The 20,000-nt window shown below is 38.2% G+C and overlaps 1 protein-coding gene across 1 annotated transcript in view; it reads right to left on the bottom strand.

Annotated features, from left to right (window-relative positions):
* Nucleotides 1-20,000, bottom strand: part of LOC135200276 (nephrin-like) — an 833,838-nt gene that overhangs the window by 160,119 nt on the left and 653,719 nt on the right. The window contains 1 exon segment of the mRNA XM_064228764.1: nt 3,853-4,010. Coding sequence (XP_064084834.1) covers nt 3,853-4,010 — 158 coding nt within the window.

Here is a 20,000-nt window from a genome sequence, read left to right on the forward strand (position 1 = left end):
CGAAACGGAATTTAGCACGTCCTCGGTAAGGTTGGGGGATATAAGCTGTAATACGAGATATAAATCAAGAAACTAGACGGCCAAAAATTATATACGCAATTGATACTCTGTTGCAATAAAATGTTCCTCAACCTATTCAAATAATGAAGTATATTACCTTCAGAGCAAATACTGAATATTTTCTTCGTGAATAACAAGTTCCTTTTTAGGATCGTAAATTGAAGTTGAGCTTCTTTTATTGTGAATAGATTTATGAAATAAATATGTGATGTGTTTTTTTAATTCATAAAAAATTGAAAACATTCACTTTATATTTTTTTCATTATATCGTTCGTTAACCAATGAGTAGTATTCAATAACGAATTTATAATTTTGCTTATTTTTATATAGAAAACTGTGACGCGTTTGCATATCAGCATTGAACGTAATTACAAACAAGGCAAACAAAGGGGGAAAAAATTCGCTCCATCTCTTTCCTTTACGCTAAGATACACCGCCATAGAGACAACAAGTAAAAGATTCAATCTCTCGTTCATGCACAAACCAACACCAACGAACAAGCAAGTGAGGAATTCACCCACAAGTCAACATGGAGGAAACAAAGCATGTGTGCAATCTATTCTCTCTCTCTCTCTCTCTCTCTCTCTCTCTCTCTCTCTCTCTCTCTCAAGGCAAGTAAAGACGAACCAACAGGTAAGGAACCTACTGCTGTGTCCGCCTCTCCCTCTCAGGAACCTGGGTTGACCTGGAATAGCAGAATTCGAAGAAATCTGGTCCTATTCAGCCGTGACTCTCGAGCGCCTCTCTGCATCTCGCTTCCGTAGCGGGACCGAGAACCGAGCAAACAGAATCATTGTGTCTAAATGGCTAAGCACAATGGGCGCCGAAAGCACCGACAGAAATAAATTAAATTAAATGACTCCGGAAGTGGATTAGCTGGTTACGACTAAATCTGATTCCGCCTCAAGTCGGCTGAAAGCAACTGCGACTTTTTTTTTGTGAGAGCATATATTGAAATAAAGAAATTCAAGTGAATAAAAAAAAAAAAAAACAGCAATGCCTAGAAGGCGACTAATTACTACCTTGATTCATCTATGAATTATGAGTAAAATGTAAAATTCTAATAACTGGAAAACTATACATCTCTATCATCAACTCTTAAAATTTCGATTAATAGTTATATTGCAGATGTAAAAGCGTGCTCCTAAAATTTAAAAAAAAACTTTAAATTGATTTTAAATGGACTTGAGATGGAATCTAATTGAACTGAACATAGCTAATCTACTTCTGGTGGATCTGATTAAATTTAATTCCATTGATCATTTCGGGTCCTGCTGTGCTCATCCATTTCAACACAATGATATTGTTTACTTAGTTCAGTCTATAGGGGAAGCCTTCATCTTCTAAGAATCTCTCTCTGTCTCCGTCTCTCTCTCATACACACAAGAACGCACACACCAAAACACACACACACAATATAAATATATATATATATATATATATATATATATATATATGTATTAATATATATATATATATAAATGTATATATATATATATATATACATGTATGTATATATCTTATATAGATATATATATATACATATATGTAAATGGTTGTATAATATACTAGTATAATAAATATATATATAATATATATAGTATATATATAATATTAATATATAATAAAATATAATTTACATACATAAAATATTCCCCTCGGTAAAATCCGCCGAGACCCTCGACATCAACCTTAACAAGGTAGTACATTGCAGTAACGAGGCATATCATAACGGGGTAGCAACTTACAATAATCAAACTTAATAAGGAGTAAAACGCCCCACTGTGGTTCTTGGGTTCTTTCCCATAAACCTGTCAAAAACTAAAAACGCTTCCCGCTATCACCTCAAAAAGACAATTATTGTTTGAGGATGAAATAAAGGTGCCGGCAAAGTTTTCAACTATTAAACAAACACAAGAGGATTTTATATTTACTTTTCACTTCACAATAAAATTATGGATCTCATACAGCGGATTGCACTACAAAGTTAGAAAAAATTAGGATTTCAGAGAGAGAGAGAGAGAGAGAGAGAGAGAGAGAGAGAGAGAGAGAGAGAGAGAGAGAGAGACTTTAATATTTTTAAAATATGTAATTTCTAGACGAAACGACGGAATTGGTAGACAGATATCAACATTGACCAAAATCATAACATTTTACTGTTATCCTTTACACAACATTCATTACATAGAAAACGAGCAAATCGTGTAATAACAATTACTAACCATTCCAGAGGCCATGACAGTTTTTCGTAAACTACTTTTACACCGACTGTTTAAAATCCCGTCCTCATTTTCGGTTATAAACGTGCTTTGCCATATATGTTTCTTTACCTTTTTTACTAAAGAAAATGAATCATTAACTTTTTTTACTCAAGATAATGAGGTTAAAGCCACGCTTACCCACACAACCATCCGCAGAAGTGGTGACGTGATCAGTGACGTCGGTATAGCGTACCCTACACTATGCCTTTTCAATCTTTTCATTGGTTGTTTGACTTATGGTCAAATGTCATTTTATCTACCCTAGGGAAGGCTCTGTGTCAGAGATACGTCATAAAGCACCACTTGTTCGAAACAGTGTGAGGAAAGGCAATAATTTGGTCTTTTTTCTAAGAGTAAATGGTTTAATTAACATTCTTTTCAATTCAGTGTACTACCATAAATTAGGACAATGTTAGAAACACTCAGTACTATAGAAGCATGGAAAGCAATGCGTCGGTTTTGAAGTTACGAAAAATGCTACTTTATGGCCTGTGGAATGCAAAGTTCATTATCTATACTGTTCTTTTTACTTACTGACTTACTAAACGATAGGCACGTTAACCCTTTTGTATTGAGCTATCGTTTACTCCTCGAACGTCATTTCAGCAAGTCTACAGTTAAGCGTATCTAACTACTATGAGATTCACAACCGGTGTCCCGGTGTTTTTCCGGAATAGAATTATATCAACGTACCTGACAAAGACGGCACTTTGGCACAGGGTATCTTACATCCCTACCTAATTTTTGACTGTATTCTGTATTACGCAAAGTTGCATAATTCTGGTAATTATAAGAGTAACACAGACTTCTTGTAGACATCGCCAGCAAACTCAGAGGAATGTCTTTTGAAGGTATGATGACGTAACATATGACGTCATTAACTTGCCTCCTCCTCGATGGAAAATTGGCTATTCGTGAAAAAGTCTCAACCTCTGGCAACAATGAAATACAGCCAATAATCTTTCTTTACACTTTTAGTAGTGGTAGTAGTAGTAGAGTAGCCCTGGGTGTCCGAGTGTACTCCTTACCCAAAAAAGGGCCCTATTATTCATTTACCTGTTCAAGCTTAGGTAGGGTTTGCCACGGGCCTCCTCACTTCTAAACAACTGTGCGAGTCGAATCACAAAAGCTGTCCTGCAACCACGGGGACAATGACTTATCATAGCCGTCATTCTTGAAGCCTTGACAAGATATGAATATTCATTCAGAATTTCAGAGACAGCTGTTTATCATCACTTTGTGGGAGGAGTCGTGACGTCATATGTTTTTGTCACATATAACTTTGAACGAATACATCAGAGTGTTCCACCACTGGCTTCGGCTGCTTTATTTTACGTACTCTTATGAGTATACCTTTTTTCTAATATATGTAAGTAATAAAGAATGCTGCCGAAAATGAGGTAGGGATATAAAGTATACTATGGCTAAGTAATATCTTTGTCAAATGCACAGAAAAAAGTTATTCCGGAAAAACACCGGGTCAAAGGCTCTGAATCTCATAGTAGTCCTATAACAGTACTCGCATACTTACGGGTGCCTTGATTTCGACGGGGTCCTCCCCCGTCCGGGCCTTCTCCCAAGAGATGGAGGACGAGGGGTACGCGCCCGAGGCGATGCATTCCACTTTGGCTTGTCGTCCTTCAACCAGGGGCGTCCCGGGCCCTTTGATTTCGATGTCGGAGGGCCGAACTGTAAGGGCGACAAAGAAGGTAAAACGAGTTAGCGGAAGGGAAGTTAGAGGGTGACTGGAGGAGGAGGAGGAGGAGAAGGAGGAGGAGGAGGGTTGGTAGATAAATGGCTGTTCCTCCAAGGCCGGAGGAGAAAAGAGGAAGGCAGCTGGAGGAATGACGGAGAGATCCTCCGCGAGGAGGAAACGAGGAGGATAAACATGGAAAGGCGCGTGGAAGAAACTCTGTAGCTGTCTTGAGGGAAGTAAATGGGATAAAGAGACCCCTTTTGAAAACGGGGCTTGGTATCTGAAGTGTAAATGGGCAGGGAAGGGGAAAGCGAGAGGGATTACCTGCCGGAAATAAAAAATGGCTAATGGGAATTCGAGGGAAGCACGGAAGATATCAAAGTAGCCCATGAGAAATCTTAATTGGCTGTCGGTGAAGGAGAGAGAGAGAGAGAGAAAGAGAGAAAGCGAGAGAGAGAAAGCGGGGCAACGGAATTGGCTATAAGACATGAAAAGGAAGTGCTACAAGAATAACAGGTACAAAGGAGTTACATCATATTTCGTTTAATACATGAATACAAGATTTTATATTAATTAGTCTCCACTACTTCGTTCACTGATTGTTCATTCATCCATCAATCAAGACGAAAAACACTGATATATTATTCTTTTGTTGTTGTTGTTGGTGTGTGTGTGTGTGTGTACGCGCGCGCGCGTTTGATTTTCGTTCATTTTCTTCAGGTTTTCAGACGAGTTAAAGTTCAGAGGCTGCAACGCCAGATCCAATGTACGTTGATGCGTTGCACTGAAAATGATTCGGCACCCACACTAATGAGTGGAGGCCACACCATGAAGACTCTCTATCAGACTAATTAAGAAAAAATTACACTCACGGAAATTTGAAAAAAAATAAAAATGAACCTTTCAAAACTGCATTCAGCTCACCATACTTTTTTTTTATCATAAATCTTATTAAGCTTTTTTATTTAAAAAGAATTTCAGACACAAAAATCAATAGCAGATGAAAATGATAAAGGCCAAAGACTAATATTATATATATATATATATATATATATATATATATATATATATATATATATATATATATATATATATATTTCAAACTGTACAGATATCTATATTTCTTCATGATATTCAGACAAGAGTCCTGACAACACTACCACTAACTTATAGCAAAATAACAAATTCGTGTTTGTTTTATAGTTAATGTGCCGAGACGGTACGTTCAGCCCTCCAAGATAAGTGGGATGTAATGGAATTTTTGGGTTAATTGTCCACGTAAATGAAATTTCTGCATTGCCAATTTAATATTCTCACCTTGCACGTTACTAGAGCTTCCTCCTTACTTGCATTCGAAGAGAATAATATTAGTGATCATAACAATATTATATTATTGCCTTCATTATCATTACCACCACCATAATGCAAAAAGCCAGGCATAATTACCGAGCGCTTCAATCTAAACCATGTTAAACTGGTAATATCCTTCTCTAATGGCACTGACTTATATACCATGGTAGAGCCACGAAACCTATCAAGACCGCATTAACTCCGGACTAATTAGGGAGGCGCAGGATGCTGAGAGAGAGAGAGAGAGAGAGAGAGAGAGAGAGAGAGAGAGAGAGAGAGAGAGAGAGATTAAAGTTAATACAATATCAACGTCGCAGTTTATCCCTCATCATTACAATGCTACGAGATCTTACGAAGGAGGCTTTGGTTATATTAATTGGCGATGATCGTACATTGTGTTTCGACCTCGTCATCATTAACGTAATTAACATCGTAATCATCACCGTTGTGGCAGGGGCCGTCGTCTGTATCGGGTCCCGCGGTGAAGGGTCCTCTTGACAAGAGTGAGACTGCTGTTCTTGAGGAAAGGCCTATTGCTCCGACGGTTATTGGCGTTTGTGCTTTGGCCATGTGGGCGCATCCCATTGCTTTCTTTTGAGCTCTGTTATCCAAACCTTCAAAATTAAAATCTCTATCCATTTTTTCTTTCATCGTTTTCACTTTATTCGGAAGTCAAGGTAATGAATTACCTCATCATTCCTAGCGATAAGCTTCGATATATGAAAGAAACTGTGCTTGATCATTGACAAGCGATTTTTGAAGGATTTAGCTATCATGTGTGTATAACCAAGACTCTTTTATCTCACATTCCCTGAACGCACTTTGAAATTGCAGCTTAAAAGTCTGCAGTAGTGATGATGTATAGGGTCTATTAAGCCCTGAACAATTCCTATCCAAGAAATTGTAGTAAAAGAGATCAATAAAAGAGAATTTGGTGTAGTACATGATGCCATAAAAAAATTAGAGAGAAGAAAGACCAGGTAGTATATTATACATACACATATATGTATATATGATTCTATGTATGTACGTATGCATATGCAGGTGTGTATGTATGTATTTTCAGTGGATAATAATGACTTCTTCAACACTTTTTGGATACGCCCATCACTATAAGCCTTGAATCCCCTGGAAGAATAATGAAATGGTTGCCCCTTCCGTGATGGGAATCGAACACCACTCGGTTTCAAAGTTTGTAGTGATACCTGTATCCCAAAATTGCGAAAAATCGGAATATGAAGAAAATAAATAAACACACATATGTGTATGCATGTATGTACATATGTAAGTATATGTGCCTGCTAAGAGAGAGAGACCTTACCTTACTTACAGACCTTACATCTTGTTCGGGTTGCCCCAGGTCCCTCAGTGTGAGGCACCTCTAATGTCTACCAGAGAGTTGCTAGTACATCTTCCGGTATATTTTGCATCTTCCAATCTTGGATGGTCTGGATGCAGTTAGATATTTGTCGAGCTTATCTTAAACACATCTACGCTCACTCCATGATATATTCCTCATATGAGCTGGCAACGCATTGAATAGACGCTGCATTATCGATGCTGGTGCGTAGTGGATTAATGTCCTGTGTGCTTTCCTTATTTTTCCTGGTATAGTTTTGGGCACTATTAATCTACCTCTGCTTGCTCTTTTCCCTGATATTTTAGTTCCATGATATTTTCTGCTGCTATTCCTTTCTATCTGTTTCCATTGCCTGAATTATCATGTAGCGTTCTCTTCCTCCTTTCTAGACTATATAATTTTAAGAATTGTAGTCTTTCCCAGTAGTCTAGGTCCTTAACTTCTTCTATTTCTAGCTGTAAAGGACCTTTGGTACACTCTCTATTTGTGCAATATCCTTTTGATAGTGTGGGTACATATCATATTGCAATATTCAAGTGGACTACGAACATATGTTTTATAAAGCATAATCATGTGTTCAGCTTTTCTTGTTTTGAAGTGCCGTAACAACATTCCCATTTTTGCTTTACATTTTGCCAACAGAGTTGCTATTTGATCATTGCATAACATGTTCCTATTCATCATCACACCAAGGTCTTTAACTGCTTCCTTATTTGTGATGTCTCATTATAGGTCCCTTATATGCATATAGCTTTCTTTCTCTGTCTCCATAATTTATTGATTCAAATTTATCAGAGTTAAATACCATCCTATTTACCTCTGCCCAATCATATACTTTGTTAAGGTCTCTTTGTAGAGCGTTCCTATCTTCATCACAAGTAATTTCTCTACTTATTCTTGTGTCATCTGCGAAACTACTCACTACCGAATCCTTAACATTATTGTCTATGTCTTCAATCATAATAACAAACAGTATTGCAGCTCAACACCGTACCTTGCGGCACACCGGATATTAACCTTGGCTTCATCCGATTTCTCGTCGTTTGCAATAACTATCTGTTTTCTGTTGTGTAAAAATTCTTTTAACCATCTTCCTACTTTATCCACGATATTGTGTTTTCTAATTTTCTTCGCTAATATATTATGGTCTACTTTATCAAAAGCTTTTGCAAAGTCTAAATAAACCACATCTGTTTTCATTTCCGCTTTTCATATTTTTGAATATGTTTTCACGGTGGACTAACAGTTGGGTTTGTGTACTTTTTCCGGGTACGAAACCATGTTGTCCTTTATTAAACAAATTATTGTTTTTTATTAATGTTTCATAATATTTTTCTTCATTACCCTTTCATACACTTTCATAATATGTGATGTTAGACTCACAGGCCTATAATTACTTGCCTCTAGTCTTGATCCACTTTTGAAAGTAGGGGGTAATATATGCTAATTTGTGCTCATCATATATCTTGCCTGTATCTACACTTTGTCTTAATAATATTGCAGTGGCTTTGCGATAGAATGAACTACTTTCTTTAACAAAATAGCAGGAATTCCATCAGGCCCTGCAGCAGCTCCATTTTTAATTTCATTAATAGCCTGCACAATATCAGCTTCATTAATATCTATGTCAGCTAAATATTCACTATTTTCATCCCTTACTTCTATATCATTATCTTCATTATCTATTCTAGGGGTGATTCTCTCTTATATCGTTCTGCCAGTATGTTTGCAAATTTCCTTTTTTTCATTCGTTAATCTCCCTTCAATTCTCAGAGGGCCTATTTCTATTCTTCTTTTATTCATCTTCTTCGCATATGAGTATAATAGTTTGGGGTTTTGCTGATATTTAATAGGGTTTTTTCTTCCAAGTCCCGTTTTTCATTTTCTTTTGATTGTATAATCTTTTGTTCTGCATTTTCTATCTTACTTTTTAGTTCTATATAACTTTCCATGCATTTTTTCTTTTGCAAGGCCTTTTTTTCCACTTTCTGATTTTCTGGAACAAGATCCTTCTGTCTCTTGGTATGCATGAATGCTGTTTACTTTTCTTCTTCGGTATATATTTTTCCACTATTATCTCCAATATTTATATAATATCTCCGTATTTACCCTTATGTCATCACTTACGAAAATGTTATCCCAATCTTTGTTTATTCTTCATTAATTTCTGACCATTTTATATTTTTACTGTAGAAGTTGTATTTTCCATATCCTTCCCACTTTTTTCATTTCTTGGCTTATCTCTATTTTCACTTGCTTTGGAATGAACTGTTAATTCTATGGACATTTATGGTCTGAAATACTCGCATTATAAACTATTATTTCTTTAACATAATTCATCCTCGTTCACAAATACTAGGTCTAAAGTATTTTCCTTTCTTGTTGGCAGGTGATTTATTTGTTGAATGTTGTATTCTAGTAGCATATCTTAATAGCTTTTCAAATTGCCTCTTATCTCTGCACTACTATTACTCTCTTTTTTATATGTATAAGTACAACCACAATCTCCTATTCGTTTTCTTTCCATTCTACGAAAGGAAAGTTGAAGTCACCAGATAGGAGAATAGTCCAGTCCTTGTGATTTCTACATATATCATCCAATTTTTTCAATTATTAAGTCAAACTCTTTAGTATTAGGAGGTCTATATATTACTATGTTCATCAATTTTTCAGATTCAAATTCTACCGCTATTAGTTCACATTCTGAGTTACTATATTTCTCATATATTTTTTCCTTGTTTTTTGTCTTTCCATATATTGCGGTTCCCCCTTGATTCCTATTTTTTCTATCTGATCTATAAGTTTGGAACCCTTTTTATTTGATCATCATTCCCAGTCTCTTGGGAATACCAGGTTTCACTTATATTCATTTATATCTTTTCTTTTCATTTTGGTTAGTTCTTCTAAGTACTCTATTTTTCTTTTTGAGTTACTCGTAACTAAACCCTGCGCATTCATCACTATGATGGTTTGCGTGTTTTCTCCTTCATTTAATACTGATAGTAATAAGGATTTTCCCATGTCTCTCCTGTTCTGGTATGTTGTTCTTTTCATTTCCAGAAAATTCTGACATTAAAAAATCCAACTTTTCCATAATATTTGATCTTCCTTCATCATAATTATTCATTTTGTGTCTGAATCTGCAATTTTCTCCGTTTCTGCAATATCCTCTTGCATAATAAATACAGTTATTATCTCTTGAGTAGAATTTCGGAGCTGATGCTTTGAAATTTTTTGCTGACACCTCTGCATATCTCATTGGTGGTTTGCTTTTCTCTTTACCTGATATTCTTGATTTCTCTCTTTATTTGTTTCTTTCTTATTTTGGATTTTATTACTTGGTTGGTTATTTATTTGATTATGATTCATGGCTACAGGGTGCATATATTTGCATTTTTTGTCGAACTTACATCCTTTTCCTTCTTTTAGGTTTTTACATATTTTTGGATGCAGATCTCTGCAATCATCCCCATATCCATCTAAGTATGCACATTTACCATATATTTCATAGTTTTGACATATCTTAGGATGTTTGTAGTAACATCTTTCTCCAAATCTGCAATTCCCTCTTTTCAAAAGGTTGCAGATTTTGTCTTTCTTGTCTATTTTTTCCTCTTTCCCGTCATTGTATAGATCTGGGTAGAGCCTCTTCGGGATTTGTTTGCTTTTCTGTTGTCATATCGTAATTTATTTCTTCGTAGGTATGCTGCTTTATTGCCTCATATGTAGTATCAATGAGTATCTCTGCATCCATACTTTTATCTTGTTCTTTGTTTTCCTTATTTTTTTCTGTCATTTCATTTTTGTTTACTTCTCTTCCTTTTTCCTCTTCTTCTTTTTCTTCTTCTTCTTCCTCTTCCTCTTCTTCTTCATCCTCAACTATTTGTACATTCAATCTTGATTTAATAACATTGTCTATCCATGATAGACATGTTGAACAAAAAATTCTTGTATCTTTTCTCAAATCTTGTATTACCTCAGCACACTGTGGATGGGTCGGAATGTTGCATGCAGCACATTTTCTGATTAGGTTTTTGTGGATTGACTATGCTATACCAAACCTTACACAGTTTGCATGCTTTTGGCATTCTTTTTCCTAATGCATCAATTAGTATATTCACAAGATTCACCTTATTCATTTTGTTTTCTTTGTCGGAATAATATGTTGGTTTATGTATATTTCTTTTATGAGTTTCTTGACCACTTGGATTTTATTTGGAACTTCTTCAATTATTTCAAGATGTTTTTCATTAGATTTGTTCCAGTTTGAAGGATTTATATCCTTCTAATATATCTATGAATGCTTTTGTATCTTTTTGGTAGGACTGTTGCTGATTTCATAGATGAGAAATGCCAGTTCCCTTCCTGCTACCTCATCGTATGCGAATCTGCTAAACACGCCAAATTACGCCACCTTTTCCCGCAGTTGGAACTTACTGCCATCTTGTCTGATTTATAGTATTACACTTGATAAACTAACTTAGAAGACGCTTTATCCTACTATTTTCACACTAATCTTATCACCGATAGTTCACGAACACTTCTAGATATTTCTCAAATTCTAGTCGTATGTTAAACTTGTGATATCTGTTGATTATTGTGACTTCACGCGGGTACGTCTCACCAAGCAAGATGGCTACTACGAGAGAGAGAGAGAGAGAGAGAGAGAGAGAGCCTGACCACATGAAAGATTCGAAAGTGTGTCTGAAACACAACGAAGGTAAAAAAATAAATAAATGAAAAAACTGAGAAGCAATAGCAGTCATGAACGCGGCGAATGCCATTAAATGAAGCGTAAGGCAAGAGAGGGGGAACTGATATATTAAACGTGACAATGGAAATGGGAATTCATAAAAGGGGAAATGACAAGACAAAATGAGACTCACAAAACGAATAAAATCTGACGAGTGGATGGCGTAATCACGCATGACGCGAGAGAAAGAACGTAATAAACACGCTATGACAAGAATCAAAGGTAATGGCTTAATTACGCAGATCAAATAGGAGAAGGATTAAGCATTATTCTTCTGCAATAACAAAGAGAATCTAGGGCTTTAGCTTTTAGGAGGAAAAGGGAATCTCGAGTTCAAGTTCCTCGGTTGAAAAAGGTAGCTCCGAGGTAACAAAGGGAATCGTAGGTTCTAGCTGCCAGGGGACGACAGGGATCTCAAAATCTAGCTGCTAGGGAACAAAGGAGATCTCAGGTTCTAGTACCCAAGGGACGAATGGAATCTCAGGTTCTAGCTCCCAGGGGACGAACAGAATCTCAGGTTCTAGCTGCCAGGGGACGACGGGGACCTCAAAATCAAGCTGCCAGGGGAAGAACGGAATCTCAAAATTTAGCTGCTAGGAAACAAAGGAATCTTCATGTTCTAGTACCTCAAGGGACGAATGGAATCTCAGGTTTCTAGCTCCCAGGGGACGAACGGAATCTCAGGTTCTAGCTGCCAGGGGATGACGGGGACCTCAAAATCAAGCTGCCAGGGGAAGAACGGAATCTCAAAATTTAGCTGCTAGGAAACAAAGGAGATCTTAGGTTCTAGTTCCCAAGGGACCAATGGAATCTCAGGTTCTAGCTCCCAGGGGACGAAGGAGATCTCAGACTCTAGTTGTCAGAGGAAAAAGGAGATCTCATGTTCTAGCTGCCAGGGAACGAACGTTATCTCAGGTGATGGCTCCCAGGGGACGAAGGGATCTCAGGTTCTAGCTGCCACAGGACGACATTAATCTCAGGTTCTAGCTGCCACAGAGTGAATGAAATCTCATGCTTTAGCTACCAGGGGATAAACAGAATATAGGTTTTAGCTGCCAAAGGACAAATGGAATATCAGGTTCTCGCTGCAAGGGATGAAGGGGATTTCAGGTTCTAGCTGCCAGGGGACAATGAGGATCTCAGGTTCTAGCTGTCAGGGAATGTAGGGAATCTCAGTTTCTAGTTGCCAGGCTATGGAGGAGATCTCAAGTTGTAGCTGCCAGGGGACGAACAGAATCTGTTTCTAGCTACCAGGGTATGAAGGAGACCTCAGGTTCTAGCTGCCAAAGGACTTACAGTATCTCAGGTGCTAGCTGCCACGGGACGAAGGCGATCTTAGGTTCTAGCTTCCTGGGGCCGAAAGGGATCTCAGGTTCTAGCTGCCAAGAACTGAATGGAATCTCAGGTTCTAGCTGCCAGTGGACAGGAGATCTCATGTTCTATCTGCTAAGAGCTGAATGGAATCTCATTCTAGCTGCCAGGGAACAAAGAGGATATCAGGTTCTAGCTGCCAGGGGATGAAGGGATCTCAGGTCCTAGCTGCCGGGGGATAAATTGAATCTCTGGTTCTAGCTGCCAGCAGATGAAGGAAATCTCAGGTTCCAGCTGCCAGGTGACGAACAAAATTTCTGGTTCTAGTAGCCAGGGGACAAAAGATCTGGCTGCCGGCGGATGAATGGAATCTCGGGCGCTAGCTCCCAGGGGACAAAGAAGATCTCAGGTTTTAGTTACAAGGAACGAATGGGGCTCTCAAGTTCTAGCTCCCAGGGGACGAAGGTGATCTCAGGTTCGCGCTGCCAGGAGACGAACGGAATCTCAGTTTCTAGCTGCCAGGGGATGAAGCGGATCTTATGTTCTATCTGTCAGGGGACAAGCGGAATCTCAGGTTCTAACTGCCAAGGGACAAGGAGGATCTCAGGTTCTAGTTGCCAAGGACAAAGGGAACCTGTTTCTAGCTGACAGGGATCAAAGGGAATCTCTAGTTCTAGCTGCCAGGGGACTAAGAAAATCTTAGGTTCTAGTTTCAAGGTGACATTGGGAACTGTAGATTCTAATCCGAGGTGACAAAGGAAATTTCAGGTTTTAGCACTGACATGAAAATGGAAATTGCAGGTTCTTGCCCTTAAGTGACTCAAGGGAACCTCGGACTTTTATTGTGAGATAGATAATAGAATTCCAAAATATTTGCCCCAGATACAGTTTTCATAAAACGACAGAAGTACAAAGAGATTGTTTTAAATCATGCTAACTATATGGTAAAATGAAAAATAAAAATGCTTACAAACTGATAATTGAGAGATCAACAAATTGCTGTGGCATACAAAAAGGAAAATGAAACACAACCTAACGTAATAAAATTAATAAAACATAATAGTAGGAAACAAAAGGGAACTAAAACGAACTAGCTCCTAAGTGCTAATTTTTGTTTTCCTTTGAGAAATCGTTCGGTCCTTTAACCTCCTCCTTCTAAGAAATACGCAGCGTTTCATCCCATTCACACCCACCACACTACTTCCTATTGTTGTAACTTCCATTATCACCGAAGAGTATTTGAAACCAAACCATACAAATTCCGTCTTTCCTTAAATCTATCACTCGTCGTCCTTCGGGTTAGCCGTATGGCTTCATGAGGACAACAAGACTCGGAGACCTTCTTATTACATATAATGATATCCAGTCATCCTCACAGCTGTACCTCAGAGACTCTCTCTCTCTCTCTCTCTCTCTCTCTCTCTCTCTCTCTCTCTCTCTCTCTGCGTCATAATCCATGGTGTCTCTTTTCTAACCTTTTTCCTAATCTTGGTTATGTCAATTAGCTTACCTTCTTTTACAGGCTCCAACCTTGACATTTAAAAGAGCGGACACTTAATCCATCACTCATCCAGTAACGCCCTCCAAGACTCGATACAATGAACACAGAGAAAACAAAGTGACCGAATCTATAAAAAGCGATTTGCTGTGAAGGACGAGCCTAAATAATCGTACAACGAGAGGAAAGAAAATAGTAGATTTGAAGAAATATACATATCAGTTAGAAAAGGAAGTAAAACACAAGAAACAGTGAACCAACAATTATGCAAACAATCATGTGCTGCTATACACTATTATCATATCTAACAGTGTGTATTTGTATAAAACCAGAAAATCTTACACAGCAATGAAGACATGAAAATATGTTATGAAACAAACGAACAAAAATGTCTACCTGGGAAAGATACGTATAGAGAGAACAGAACAAGAGTTACTGATCAGATAGTGATACTCGGACGTCCGAAGCAAATCTCTCCTTTTAAAGGGGTTGGATCCTGTTGAGTTTCAATGACATACGAGAGAGAGAGAGAGAGAATTCTCATTACCACCTAGATTTCTAGGAAGAAGAGGTGACAGACCTTTCTAATCGTAGGTGTCACGTCCCAAAGGAGTGAACTTGCTGGGGAGAGGCGTAAATTTAATTCGGTGTTGGAAACACTAACTGCATTTTATCTAATAAGTTTCTGTTTTATATACAGAAGATAAGTGATCATCATTTAGGCGCTATATCTTCATATAACTGAGAGAGAGAGAGAGAGAGAGAGAGAGAGAGAGAGCAGACGGCTTCTCACCTTCAATTTACCATGAGGCAACAGTACCACACCGCTATTATAGATTTTCTTATATCTTACGGCATGAAAGCTACTCATGGGAGTACCTGAGAGAGAGAGAGAGAGAGAGAGAGAGAGAGAGAGAGAGAGAGAGAGAGAGAGAGAGAGAGAGCTTTATATAATTCTCAGCGTTTATGGGGGGAGGTTTATGTAACCGGTGCTGTGCGGGCTCTTGCACATCCTAGCACGATTCCTTCTGTTTATTTGTTTTTCAGTTTCCTTTCCGAAGCTTGATCATCTTGAATAGTATAACGCCATTCCCAAAAGAAGATTCGTCAGCCTTGTCCTCTAGTAAGATAAGTTTAGTATATTCTATCCCGTACAAGCAGACGTCACTAAGTTGCTCTTCGAAATGTCCCAAGCAGTTACTGTTATTTTTTTTCCGATTCGCAAGCACTATTTACCAGTGGTATCGTCATAGATTATTATCGAACCGGTTTTGCTTCTTCCATGGGTGACTGGCAGCACTTCTCCGTAAACCTTTACTCTGTATGTGAGCGAACAGGCCAAGGCAACTTTAAGTTCATTATTTTTAGCCATCCGTAATTACGAAATTAACAAAATATCGCATCAGCATAGAAAATGCGTGCAAGGACAAACCATTATTTATTATGCTAGTTAACACCTGAACAGCATCTGCTGTTTATTGGTAAGCCGTTAGAGGCATCATGGAGACTATTATTATCCAAATCAAATTGCAAGCAAAACCTACGAAGCAGAAGCACATTTTCAGAAATAAAACGGTGAATCGTTGAGGCGAGATGTTATATAGACCTAACTGCTAGTTTTCCTAATACCTTTCCGACCAAATATTCGAGTCAATCGTTTGTTCATTACTAGTTGAGCCTTTCCTGATAAAATTTAGATTGCAGTTTATGTTGGGTTTCACTTAACTCCAACAGAATTGCTAGAAATTGTCAATAACTTGCGCCATCTCTCATCTGCCTGGCATGAAATTTTAAAAGGTTTCTCCCCTGACCTGACGTACTAAGGCTTCCATATTAATGAAGCAATTAATTTTTCATTTATTTATGATTCAAGAATTTCGACAAAGCATATATCATTTTGATTTATGATACTGTGATCATATATGATTTTGCATGAGAGAGAGAGAGAGAGAGAGAGAGAGAGAGAGAGAGAGAGAGAGAGAGAGAGAGAGAGAGAGAGAGAGATTCAAATTAATTCTCAGATAGGAGGAAATTATATTTCTATTGCAGTCTAATATCTTTAAAGAAGTAGATAGCAAAGAAGTTAATACTGGACTACTGAATGGAGCGAGGAGTGATTGATTTTTGCTGAAAACACGTGATTTATGGGTATTATGTAGAAAGAAGGTACAAAGAAATGTAAGAGTTGAATGAGTAAATAAGAGGTTTAGTGAAGGAGGAAAAAATGACACATTTCGGAATTCCATGATAGAAAAGATCTAAAACAAGTATGCAGTGGAAAAGGCAAAAGTAATAGAGATATTGGGAGAAGGTGACAATGGGCAAAAAGTTATGTAAGGTTAAGAAGTAAAACAGGTAACAAATAAACTGACAAATGAAGAAGAGCGAACGCAAAGGGAAAGTGTTATTACACGTGGCCTAGAAAAGCCTAGTATGCTAGAATTCATAGCAAAGTTTCCATGACGGAAATGACTTTGTCACAGAATATGTAGATAAAATAGTGACAGTTTTTTTGTCTCAGTCATGTTTAATATCTATTAACTGAGAGATATGAGAGGCCTGAGAATGTAATTTGTAGATAAAAGAGTGACAAAAATTTTTTGTTGTGTCTGTCATGGTTAATGTCTTTTAACTGAGATATGAGAAGTCTGAGAAAGGAATTTAGACACTGGATCAAAACTGTTTGGGTACGGAAATGGATTGTCACGGAGTGTGGAATTACTGATTGGGGATAACGTGGAAAAACTGCCGAAACTGGTAAAAGAGATATAAATGATTGCAACAGGAGAAACTGCGAGGGTGAGGAATTTACAATATGACTTCAGATATATGTATATATCGATATACTGATGCAATTAACTTGCAACGCGAAAACAGTAAAATTTATTTTGAAGATTTCGGGTGTGAAACCTGGAATCGCTCATTAATATTTTGGATTTATTTTCAGCATGAAAAGAGGGTAAACATAAGCAAACGCCACACGGTACCTAAACAAACGCATCTACTCTACTTAACCCCGTCTGATGAACAAATGATAGACGCGCCATTCTCTCAGAATCCTCCTGGATTCATTCCAAAACATACAATTCTCCTGTTTAACACAAGACACGAGAGGATATTCTCCACTTAAATATAGATTCCCAACGTCCCGAGCGAGTACGGCAAACGTTCTCAGTGTAGAGACGTTAACTAGACCCATCATCCTTAAACAACATGGAAGACGCTATGATGCAAAGCGAGCAAACAGACCTCCAGCCGTAGCGAACACACAGCCATCACAGCAGCCGTTACCCCGTCACAATTCGGCCTCGTCGAAGGCTCCTTTGCTCCGCTCTCATTCGGGCCGTGAATTCAAACTGCTTGAGCATTCGTCCTTGGTGTAATTCAGAGAGGGTTCCATTTCAGGGGGGCGGAAGCAAGCACAGAGGTAATGCCTACCTTTCTCGGACGAGAAGCGAATTGCGGCAAACAAGAGCAGCTCAGGAGAGGCTTAAGGGGGAGGTTAAAGCTGGCGCTCGAGGAGGAGGAGGAGGAGGAGGAGGAGGAGGATGGTTGCCGCCTCAACCTTCGCTAGACTCCAAGACTGCTGCTGATGAATCGTGTCAGTCTTGAGTCCTATCATTTATCTCTGTTTTTATACAACCTACGTCTCATGCATTGGTTTGATTTCATTTGATTTATATAGATTTTGTGGCATTATGCCAAACACTGGGGCAACAAAGGTCATTCAGCGCTGAAATGGAAATTGACAGTAAAAGGTTTGAAAGTTGTAACAGGAGGAATGCACTATAAATTCGAGTACTAATAGGAGAGGGTGGAAAGTAAGATGAAGAAAGAGAATGTGAAAGGAGGTACAGTAAAAGGAACGAAAGTGGTTGCGGCTAGGGCGCGAAGGCACGCTGCAAAGGACATTAAGTATTGCCTACAGTGCACAGCATGAGGTTCAGTGACGGAACTATCCCCCTATGGAGGCGTCAGTCTTGAGTATTATCATTTATCTCTGTTTTTATAGAACCTATACGTCTGATGCATTGGGATTTGACATGTATGATGGGATACTCTTATCTAAAGAAATAAAGGCACGAATAATTACTATACGAGTCGAATGAAGGTATACGTACATGTAAAAGTGTGCATAAAGATACAACTTTTACTTCTAATGATAACTAACTAAAAACTCTAATAATTCAGAGTTCCACGATTTGAGACCCTAGTACTGAAAGTGTTTGTTTCGGGAGAAATTTGTTATGCCTCTACTTTGCTCCCTCCCACTCAATCCGACAACGTGTCGAGAAATTCTCTATAAATGGTTTACTTAATACGTATCCAAACGTCCCAAAACTGCAGTGAAACGGAAATGTCTAACTAAACCCGATATACAAAAGAGAACAAAGTAGCAAAGAACAGATTTATTAAGTCAACTGTGAATTACTAAAAAATCTTCTGAAAACCATAATGTTCCCATAATCGATGACGTCAGATTATAGATGACGTCATGTCCACGACGTGGAAGGGTGCCACTCACGACAGGAGCGCAAAAAATACCGAGAAAAGAGGTCCTTCATGACAGCCGGATATTCAGGAGGGGGAGAAAATATCATGGCAGGTCAGAGACTCGACGAGAGAGGTCATTCCTTGGATTATTCATTTGGTCAGGAGACGTGGGCAGAGACAGGAGAAGAAGTGGGCGAAGTTACATAAAAGGGGATCAAAATAGATGCGCGTGAGTGAAAGGATGATTCTCTGGAGGATTCCAAAGGATAAATGAAAGAGGAGAATCAATCGATTTGTCCATCCTCCTCATAGACGTCCAAGAATGAATGCCATTTTGCAGTTTGTTAGTTGTGACTGCACGAAGGGTACGCAGTGAAATACATGGAAGGGGAGTTAATGAATGATATTTAAAACGTGAAATGTAACGAGAAATGTGAAACTGTCCACAAGGATATGTCAGTGTAGTAGCCTGACTATTTGCCGAAAGACAACAACTGGTCGAAATACAAATAGGTCGGATGACCACTTGATGGAAAGGACAATTAGTCGAAAAGGCTAATTTCTTTCAGCTGACTCGATAACTTTATACGTTATCATGATTGGCTACAATAAGCCTTTACGTAGTTTAGCATGCTTTAGTTTAAAAACTTTGATATTAAAAATTTAAATTCAAAACCATATCCCCTCAGTAAAATGGAGTTCATCAAGACAAAAAATGCTGCAAGAAAACTCCTCTACGAAGGATTTGCATACGAGTGACAGCAAGGTTTAATGGATTACTGGAGATGTGACAGAAAGGTTTAATGGATAACTGGAGATGTGACAGAAAGGTTTAATGGATTACTGGAGATGTGACAGAAAGGTTTAATGGATTACTGGAGATGTGACAGAAAGGTTTAATGGATTACTGGAGATGTGACAGAAAGGTTTAATGGATTACTGGAGATGTGACAGAAAGGTTTAATAGATTACTGGAGATGTGACAGCAAGGTTTAATGGATTACTGGAGATGTGACAGCAAGGTTTAATGGATTACTGGAGATGTGACATAAAGGTTAAATGGATATGTGAAAAACCCAAGGAAGAAGTGTAATGCGAGAATAAAGAAGACGACTGATGATGTAATTGATGGTCAGCCTTTTTAGCACTCTCATCCACCCAACGATTCGCATAGTGCCACTTTGGAGGCAGTTGATCAAGTAAAACAACGGCTTTAT

This window comes from Macrobrachium nipponense, chromosome 26 (genome assembly GCF_015104395.2).
Source record: "Macrobrachium nipponense isolate FS-2020 chromosome 26, ASM1510439v2, whole genome shotgun sequence".
Lineage (NCBI taxonomy): Eukaryota > Metazoa > Arthropoda > Malacostraca > Decapoda > Palaemonidae > Macrobrachium > Macrobrachium nipponense.